At 42.0% G+C, this 10,014-nt stretch overlaps 1 protein-coding gene across 2 annotated transcripts in view; it reads right to left on the bottom strand.

Annotated features, from left to right (window-relative positions):
• Positions 1–10,014, bottom strand: part of SLC5A1 (solute carrier family 5 member 1) — a 45,105-nt gene continuing 35,091 nt past the window's right edge. For both annotated transcript variants that reach the window (XM_050924469.1, XM_050924470.1), the window contains exons 13-15: positions 6,684–6,899; positions 4,624–4,726; positions 1–2,250 (exon numbers count right to left, since the gene is read on the bottom strand). In XM_050924469.1, the coding sequence (XP_050780426.1) occupies positions 2,033–2,250; positions 4,624–4,726; positions 6,684–6,899 (537 nt within the window). In that variant the 3' untranslated portion in view covers positions 1–2,032. The remainder of the gene's footprint in view (positions 2,251–4,623; positions 4,727–6,683; positions 6,900–10,014) is intronic.

Below are 10,014 nucleotides of genomic sequence, written 5' to 3'. Positions count from 1 at the left end.
TTTCTGGTCTCCAAACACATTAGAAACATTTTAATACATACAATCTTCATAGTTAATGAAATATAATGAATTCCATAACAATACAATGACGACTGTTAAGATGCTCCCTGCTGCTCTATTTATTGTAAGACCATTGGCATTAGGATTCAGATTGTATTGATGATTTGGCACTATGCAGTACATGTCAGGATATTGCAGGGAAACAGAACATTATACTAAAAATCCTAGTGCAGCTACATGCAGTAAGAGGACAGCACATTTTGCTATGGACTCATCTGAATACGCTGTCAGAAGACAGTGCATCATGAAAGTAATAGGGATTTGCAGGAGTGCAGCATGCTTCAAAAAGATTATATTGGTTTGCTTGTTACATGTTGCAGCACAGTGCAGTGTGCTGTAGAATACTGCAGGAAGATGAGATGCATGTTACACTGAATTGAGACATTGCAGGACGCTGTGGTACACAAGGCAAAAAGGATTGTAATATAGATTAGCTGCAGCAACTGGGAGTTTCTGATGTGCCTTCTCTGTATCTATGCCTCCTTGGGAAGATGAATTAGGTGGTAAAAAGTTCTGGTTTCACTTTTCAGCCTGGAACTGCTCTCCATAGCTTCTTACTAGTCTCTGAGACCCAAGCCATGGTCATTGCCTAGAGTTGTTAACTCTTAATGAAGCTATTCTGGGAGATATTTTTTTCCAACATGACATTGTCATTTTCTTAAAATATCCTATTAAAATCTCCTAGATTCCTTTTAATAGTCACTGGGAGATGGAACCAATTCTGGAAGACTCCAAGCCAAACCTGGAGGACGGCCAACCCTATCATTGCCTCATCAAGGTCTCAGCCTGGTTTCACACTCCCAAACAAGATGAAGACAATTGGAATGGTTTAGATGATGTCAGAGCAGTGACTGTTTTCCTTGGGGAAACTATAGTGTAACAGTCTTACTTCATGGCATGAATGAAATTTCTTAAAAACTGTCAGAGAAGGAAGATTCATAATTTGGCAGGAAAAATACTGTAATGTCTTAGTGTACTTGGAAGCAAGACAAAGCCAGAATTACCAGGTAGAAAATCCACTAAGAAGGGGAACTAAGTGCCTTCCTTATAAAATGGAGGTCCATAGTAAATGTAAATAGAATCTAATTTTGACACATCATGCTAGGGAATCAAAACTACCATGAATATATTTTTATAAATAAAGCTTTCACATTAAAACAGATTCATATTAAACTAAATGCTCAGATTGCATTGGAACCTTTAAAGCTAATCTTGAGGAGTCAGGCATAGTCACGACTCTTATTAAGGCTGGTCAGACTTAGTTTGCCTTATTTCAAACCCACTCAAATAGCACAAGTTAAATTCAGATGGTACTGGGGTTCATATTCCACTCAGAAGAAAAAGTGATAAAAGAGGAGAGAAGAAAAAATCCACTGAAAACAGTGTAATGTATGGAACAGAAAATGGAAAGAGAAAAGGGCTAATAAAAATAGCTATAGTATCAAAGGAATTCATCAATAAAATGTCATCCAGGGGAACTCACCTAAGGCTGCCTTTATTTTGAGGGGATTCATTTATCCTAAACCCATAGCACAGCCCTTCATATAGCTGAACTTAAAAAAAAAAATCACCTTGGGAAAATGGCCAGAAATTTTCGTCAGTTCCCCAAAATAGTTCACAAAATCATGAACTCCATGCAGCTCATCCAGCCCTGGTTCTCATATTCTGAAACTGAGCTATGAAATGTATTTTGTAAGAAGAGAGATTTACTAAATTCTCCCTGATGTACTGGATTGAAATTCTACCCTTTGGGACTTTAGTATGCCTGCTCTTTAGCCAAAAGATGTTTAACTACCACTATATAAACAATGAATAAATCAATGTATTCATACAATCTCACTGTACAAATCTCATAAGTATATCTAACTGTATAATTTAGAAAACAATTTCTTTTGAGGAATACAGTGCAATTTCAAAAGGAAAAGGGACTAGAGTTAGACCTTCATGTAAACTCTGGAGTGTGAGATGAGATTTATGCAAAGAAGGCATGACAGAATACAGCCACGGTCAGTAGAATGATGCCGTTTATGTTCACAACTTTTCTCCAGATTGGTGTCTCGGAAGTGTCAGTCAGTTTCTTCTCTATCGCTTCCTGCTCCTCTTTGCTCAATTTGGGACCATTTTTCTGATTTAAACCACAAAACCAGTTGTAGGCCTTCTTACAGCATCCTTGCTCTTCATCACCTTGTTCTATGATAGAAAAAAATAGCATAGTGGTCAAGTAACATGGTGTGTATGGCTCCATAAGACTGGCATTAAAACAAGGTCTCAGTGATGCAGAGTATTCTTTAGAGAACTGTTTTTCAAATGCGGCCACTATGGCCTTTTCTTGCAGCCACAGCCACCTGTGCTGTGATGGGGGTGGGGGGTGAGGGGCACAAAGCAGTGGCCCCTCTCCCAGGGCCACTCGCAGCAGCTGGGCCCTGCCCCTCCTAACCCCCAGAGACCCAAATGCTGGAGGTGCAGGCAGCTGGTGAATTCCCCACTTACCAGGGTAGGGTAAGGGACGCAGGCTTTGGCCACAGGGCTTCGTGCTCCATGCACACGATGGCAGGCTCTGGTTCCAATCTCCGGAACCCGACTCACCACCTCTACCATTGTTCCCGAGCCCCACTGCCTCCCTGCCCACCTCCCCATCCAGGGCTTAATTTGTCCCAGGGCTTGTGGGGGCTGAGAAAGTCTGCTGTGAAAAGTGATATTAAAAAACATACAAATATCACTTTTCACAGCAGAAGAATTGCCAGCGCAACCAAAAAAGCAAAAGAAACAACAACAATAAAAAGACAAGAACACGAAAAGTGCCTTATTTGCATTTCTATTCTGTTTAGGTCCAATAAAGAATACAGACAACTGTAAATTATTTTTATTACTGAGTCTGAAAAAAAAACACCTACATAAATAAAATATGATTTGGACATGTATATGTGCATATTTATTTGTTTTTCCTGAAGTTAATTAAATATTTTAAGAAAAATTGTCAGCACAGCCATCAGCAAGAATTGGTGGCCGCACTCTGAGGCCACCAAAAAATTGTTGTGAGAACCTCTGCTTTAGAGCCTCTTGTAACTGAAATAACAGCTCCAATTTGTGATCTTAATGATGAAAAATGCCTAAGGAGAGATGGGGGTGTAGAAACAGATCAACATTATGATTCCACAGCAGATGTGCAAAGTGAGTGATTTATGATCATCAAGTAGCTCTGTAGCTATTGCTAATAATTTTGAACCCTACAAACCCCTGTGCTTTCCAGTTCACTAATGGTTTGTTCTCAGTTTGCAGTGATATAGCTGAAAATACTGGTAGCTCACAAATGCTAGAAATCACTAAGTTGATTCATGCACATTATAAATACTTGAACATACAGGATTGAAAAGTGTTGGGTACAGAGTAATAGGCCAGATCTTCACCTCCTGGCCCTCCCCAACTACACCTCCTTATGCGTCGTGCTGCTTTGCAGTTGGGGAGAGAGGAAGGCGCCACAGGGAGCCATCTGGGGCTCCCTGGGTCAAGGCCGCACAAGGACAGCCCTAATTTACACCAGTGAACAATCTGGCACTGCAAAGGTCCACTCTGCCACCTCCACTCTCCTTCCTCATTATGCCTTGCCTCCAACTTGCTCCCTCTTTCCTTTACATGGGATAAGGTTAGGGAGGGCAGCTGTGTAGGAGGCAGCTCCAACTTTCTGCTTGCAGAAAGATCCCCTGCCGGGGGGATTCTCCACCAGTTATCTCTGGCTGATTTAAGGCAACTTTCCCCTGCTTACATGGTGCGCACAGGCCTTAGAGGATAAAGACACCAGCCATGTCTCTTCAGCCTGAGATTGAGAAGTAGGTCGCTGATTTGTGAAGGGTTTCTCTGCTTAATCAGATGTTGGGGGTTTTTTGTATTACTGACAAAGCCCTGGCTGGGATGATTTAGTTGGGGATTGGTCCTGCTTTGAGCAGGGGGTTGGACTAGATGACCCTCTGAGGTCTCTTCCAACCCTGATATTCTATGATTTTTTTTTTTATTAAATGGCTGAATTCACTGATGCTTTCAACCTTGTGGAAGTGAGCCTTGTGTCAGAGTCTGGAGCCAGGCAAAGTTTTGTGTAAATTTCCCAATGCAGTTCTGGCAAAACACCTTCACCCTGCTGTGCACCACCTTCACTGTTTCAAAACCTAACCCCTACACACGACTTCCAAATGCATCTTCATTCTGTCCTTTAAAGTGTAAGGCCCACACACAACTCTTGCAACCACATCGCTCCTGAGCTGTACCACCCCAGTTTGTTTTAGCCCTAGGCTTCTCACCTAATTATATGAAGGCTTTTGTGCTGTGCACAAAAATCAACTGGAACTAGATTGTCATTGTGTAATTAATTTCACTCACAATCTACACCAGACCCAATTAATAGACAGTGGTGAAAAATCTGTGCATTAACTTTGCCTACTGGCCCTTTAGCATGTGAGTTTTCATGGGAGTACAGGGCACTTTCACTGCTTCTTCTGTACTGAAGTTGGGAACCTCAAATACACTAATGGCTTCCACCAATCTTAAATGAGAATGTTATTCAGAAATCACCTGATACATCATCATTGCTCCCAGGTTCCTCAATCTTCTCATTTGCATCCAGGTCAATACGTTCCTCTTTGCTGTTCCGAAGAGACCAGCACAAACGGTAAAGCTGCCATTAAACAAAATATGAGTTTACAATGCTGCAAGCCTTAGAATGCTGAGATCAGCACAGGATTTGGGGGTCTCATGAATGTTTGCTAAATAATACTCAGGGATTATTAGGGCTCTCGTAAGACTGGGGACAGATAGTGTAGGAGACTATTCCTCTTTCCCTTTCTTAACCCCTTCATCCCTTAAATCTTTGTTTGCTACAACGCACAGTATGCATCACCTATTGTGTGTCTCTCTCAGAAATCAAATTCCCTTCTTATTGTGTATTTTTGAACTACAGTAGAACCTCAGCATTACAAACACCTCAGGAATGGAGGTCGTTCGTAACTCTGAAATGTTTGTAATTCTGAACAAAACGTTATGGTTGTTCTTTAAAAAGTTTACAAATGAACATTGACTTAATACAGCTTTGAAATTTTACTAAACAGAAGAAAAATGCTGTTTTTAACCATCTTAATTTAAATGAAAAGCAGAGAAACAGTTTTGTTACCTTGTCAATTCTTTTTTTTAACACTCTTTTTTAAGTAGTTTACACTGAATACAGTACAGTACTGTATTTGCTTTTTTTTGTCTTTGCTGCTGCCATATTGCATACTTCCAGTTCCAAATGAGGTGTGTGGTTGACTGGTCAATTCATAACTCTGGTGTTTGTAACTCTGAGGTTCCACTGTATATAATGTTGTCATAAACAGATAAGTAAGAGTTAATACAACAGAAGTACTTCATACCTCTTTTGCCTGTAAAGGGTTAACAAAATCAGTGAGCCTGGCTGTCACCTGACCAGAGGACCAATCAGGGGACAGGATACTTTCAAATCTTGAGGGAGGGAAGCTTTTGTGTGCGCTGTTAGTGTTTGGTTGTTGTTCTCTCTGGGTTCTGAGAGTGACCAGATGTGCAACCAGGTTTCTTTCCAATCTCTCTGATACAGTCTCATATATATCCAGAATAGTAAGTACTAGGTAGATAAGGCGAGTTAGGCTTATGTTTGTTTTCTTTATTTGCAAATGTGTATTTGGCTGGAAGGAGTTCAAATTTGTATTTTGCTGAAAGAATTTTAATTTGTACTTGTATACTTAGGCTGGGAGGGTATTCCCAGTGTCTATAGCTGAAAGACCCTGTAACATATTCCATCTTAAATTTATGAAGATAATTTTTACTGTTTTTTCTTTCTTGAATTAAAAGCTTTTCTTGTTTTTTTTTATTCCGGTGTTAGATCCCAGGGGACGGGTTCTGGATTCACCAGGGAATTGGTGGGGAGAAAGGAGGGAAGGGGGAGAGAAAGGTTAATTTCTCTCTGTGTTAGGATTACTTTCTCTCTCAGGGACAGTCTGGGAGGGGGAGAGAAAAGGAGGGGGGAAGGTGAATTTTCCTCTCTGTTTTAAGATTCAAGGAGTCTGAATCACAGTAATCTTCCAGGGTAACCGAGGGAGGGGAAGCCTGGGAGAGGCAATGGTGAGGGAAAGTGTTTACTTTCCTTGTGTTAAGATCCAGAGGGACTGCGTCTTGGGGGCCCCCGGGCAAGGTTTTGGAGGGACCAGAGTGTACCAGGCACTGGAATTACTGGTTGGTGGAAGCGCTACAAGTACTAAGCTGGTAATTGAGCTTAGAGGAATTCATGCTGGTACCCCATCTTTTGGATACTAAGATTCAGAGTGGGGAATTATACCATGACAAATATCTCCATGGCGTTAGTAGTTACAGAGTACTCTCCAGAACATTTGTTTTCCTAGCAGAGTGTGCTTCATTTCCAGAGATATCTGGACCAAGGAATAATTTGAAAAAGATGCAAAACTTTTCTCTGAACCCAGTTAACTGGAAGGATCCTATATAATGTATATAATTAAAATTCCAGGGTAGAATATACTTAATGCTACTTACAGTGTAAATTAAAGTGATCAGTTTAATAGATCTCCTCTATCTCAGGGAGCCGGAGAGCAAGAGACAGTGATACTCACATGTACATCCGGAATGGGTTTAGTTATCAGTGAGACGCCCAAGATGATGATGATGCAGATCCCAAAAAGGATTATAGCAAAGTACAAATAGTGAATTCCACAAATGATCTCTGGACAATTGCTGGGGGTTACACAGCTGCCAGTTCCATAGGCAAACTCTGTAATCATTCGAGTCAGCCCAATGGCCAGCCCAAAGACCAAGCCCCAGAAGGCACCCTGCAAAAGAAAGTGACAGGCAGATTTATCAGAAAGCTGTTGTGGATATTTAAATACATTGCCTTCTTTAACCTACTAATGGCAATGCAATGTGCACTACTGCCAATGGACATGTGAGCAACCTACATCACCAAGGAATTAAGAACAGGAAGAACATAAGCCTTCTTATTAACCAGAAGCAAACGAGTTATTAAATTGAACTCCTAGTGTAAACGCACATCATGTACTGGCTAGGAAATCAAGAGAATCTCCAGAAGTTTTTGAAAAGGTCAAAGTGCTTTTCCTGGCTTTAAAAATAACTCTTTTCTTTATATAACAGCACCTTAGAACCCCGCCTCCCTCCCCTACAAATGTAGGGTGACTGTAGGATGGCTTGGGAGCATTAGCCTGTACATGCTACTATGCTATTGAAGGTTTGCTCATGAGTGCTGGGTTACTGGCAAGGGGTTTTTTGGTTTTTTTGTTTGTTTGTTTGTTTTAAAGAACAGCAGCACTGCAGTGTTTGTTTTGAAAAGAAATTGTTTCTCAAGAATTACATGAGGTTTGCATTCAGATATTCGAAGAAAAGGCTCTGCAACCTCGACATATCCCAATAAAATTGCTAGGAATGCCCTGTCCCAACTCTGCATGAGATTCTTTGGCCTGCAATATGAAGGAGGTTAGACTAGATGATCACAGAGTTCCTTTCCAGCCTTAAAAATCTATTAAATCATTACAATCCTCTGCCCCCACGGCACAGCTCATTCAAGCTGTTTTTGAAGTTTGCAGAATGTCAGATGAGCTTCTAGAATTTTAGATCCTTATCTGAATCAAACCTTTGAAAAGAAGGTTACTCATGCTATGCAGTACCTGAGGTTTTTCAAGATGTGTTTCCCTACAGATGCTCCACTTTAGATGCAGTAGCATCCCTGCACCTGTGATTGGAGATCTTCAGTAGCAGGGCCCGTTAGGCCACACATGCGCTCCTCCCCATTTCATGCCGAGAGTGGCGTCTATATAGCGCTATGTGGTCCAACTGCTGTCAGTTCCTTCTCTACTGCAGAGTCAATGTTTGAACTCTGAAGCAGAGGGGAGGAGGGCAAGTAGTGCAGTACCCATAGGACACATATCTCAAATAATCTCACTTACTGCATAGGGTGAGTAACTTTCTTCTCTTCAAGTAGTGTCCGTATGGTGTAGGTGACTGTAGAGCAGTGCCCTTAGTTGGAAGACTGGGAATGATCTCTATTGAGGAGGACAGGTCTGTGTGTCCTAGCAGGGCACTTGATACGGAATTGTGGGTGAAAACATAATGATGACTGAAGGTGTTTGTGGACACCCAGGTGGCTGCCTTACAAATGTCAGTAATCAGCACTATATTCAGGAAAGCTATTGATGTGGACAGCAATCGAGTGCCAGATGGGGGCTGAAGTTTGTGATGTTGATAGCAAAGGTGGATGCACCCTGAGATCCATTTCCAAGGATGTTTGGATATTGCTGAACCTTTTGATTTTTCAGAGAGAGAGAGAGAGAGAGAGAGAAATAAATGTGGCTATTGTCTGAACAATTTGGCTCTGTCAAGGTAGAAAGCTAGTGCCCGTTTGATATCTGACCTCAGGCTGATTGCTATGTGGCTCAGGGAAGGTGGATAGGTTGGTTTGGATGGAATGAGGGTGGTACCTTGGGTAAGAACTACTGGTGAGATCATAACGTGACCTTATCTTTATAGAAGATTGTGTACGGGAGGATATGCCAACATGGCACCAATTTCTTCTACCCATCAGGCAGATGTAATCACTATGAGAAACAGTTTTCATGGATAGGTGCATGTAGGAGCAGGACATCATTGGTTCGACTGGGGGCTGGTGATACGGAATAGAATGAGGCTGAGATCCCAATGTGGGGTCGGGTCTCATACTTCAGGGTAAAGGTTTTGGAGACCTTTAAGGTCTTTTTGTCATTGGTTGAGTAAATACCAACTGCCCTCTATCTTGGAGTGGAATGCAGTAATGACAGCCAGATGTATGCAAACGGAGCTTGTGGATAGCCCCAATCTCTTGAGTTCCAGGATGTAATCCAGAATGACTAGTAAAGAAGTGGCAATTGATGGGATATGTTTGGTTTTGCACTAAATCAAGAACTTTTTCCATTTCTGTAGGTACGTATATCGAGTTGTCAAATATCTGCTATTTAAAAGAATCTCCTTTAGACTTTCAAAACAGGTTACCTTCAGATCCTGGAACCATGAAGGAGCAAGGCCTTCAAATGGAAGTTCTAGATTTGGATGGAGAATCTGGCCTGTCTCCTGAGAGAAGAGGTGTGGGGTTGACTGCAGTGTAATCAGTGGACAGACTGCCATGGACAAGAGGTTAGGATACCAGATCTGTCATGGCATGGGGCTCCGAAGACGGCCCTCGCTCATTTCACTTGTATCTTGTTGAGCACTTTGAATGGTAGGGGAAAGGGTGGGAAAGCATAGAGGAAGGGTGCATCCCAGAAAATGTGAAAGGCATCCCCCAGAGATTGGTGACCTAGACCTGCTCTTGAGCAAAATTGTGGGCATTTGGTGTTTTGGGGAGTGGCACACAGATCTATGTTCAGGAATCCCCAGCGACTGAATGTGTGTTGTAGGGTTCTTGTGTCCATCTCCCACTCGTGTTCTGTGAGAACCTCCTGCTCAGTGAGTCTGCCATGGTGTTTACATGTGTAGGTATGTGGCAGAGATGTCAATGCCATGTTGGATAGACCAGTTCCACAATTTTAGAGCTTCTGTACATAGGGATTGGGATCTCTCTGCCTCCCTCACCCCCCACCTGTTGATATAGAACATGCAGGTGGTGGTGTGCATTGTTACTCTTATGGTCCTTTGTCGATTATTGGCAGAAAGTGTCAGCATGCACATAATTCTAGAAGGTTGGTGTGCAACATGGATTCTGACAGGGATCACTTGCCCTGTACCGTGTGAGTTTGTAGATGGGCTCCCCATCCAAACAATGCGGTGTCAGTTGTCAATATCAAGGACAGTGTTGGTTGGAGGAAGGGGACCCACATGCAGACATTTCAGGGTTGCATTCACCAGTCTAATGAGTCTTTGATCTTGATTGATATTGAGAGCAGTGTGTTTAGGCTATGTCTG

Source organism: Gopherus flavomarginatus, chromosome 15, assembly GCF_025201925.1.
Source record: "Gopherus flavomarginatus isolate rGopFla2 chromosome 15, rGopFla2.mat.asm, whole genome shotgun sequence".
Classification (NCBI taxonomy): Eukaryota; Metazoa; Chordata; order Testudines; family Testudinidae; genus Gopherus; species Gopherus flavomarginatus.
The sequence above is the reverse complement of the archived record's forward strand: the minus strand, read 5'-3'. Positions and strand labels throughout refer to the sequence as shown.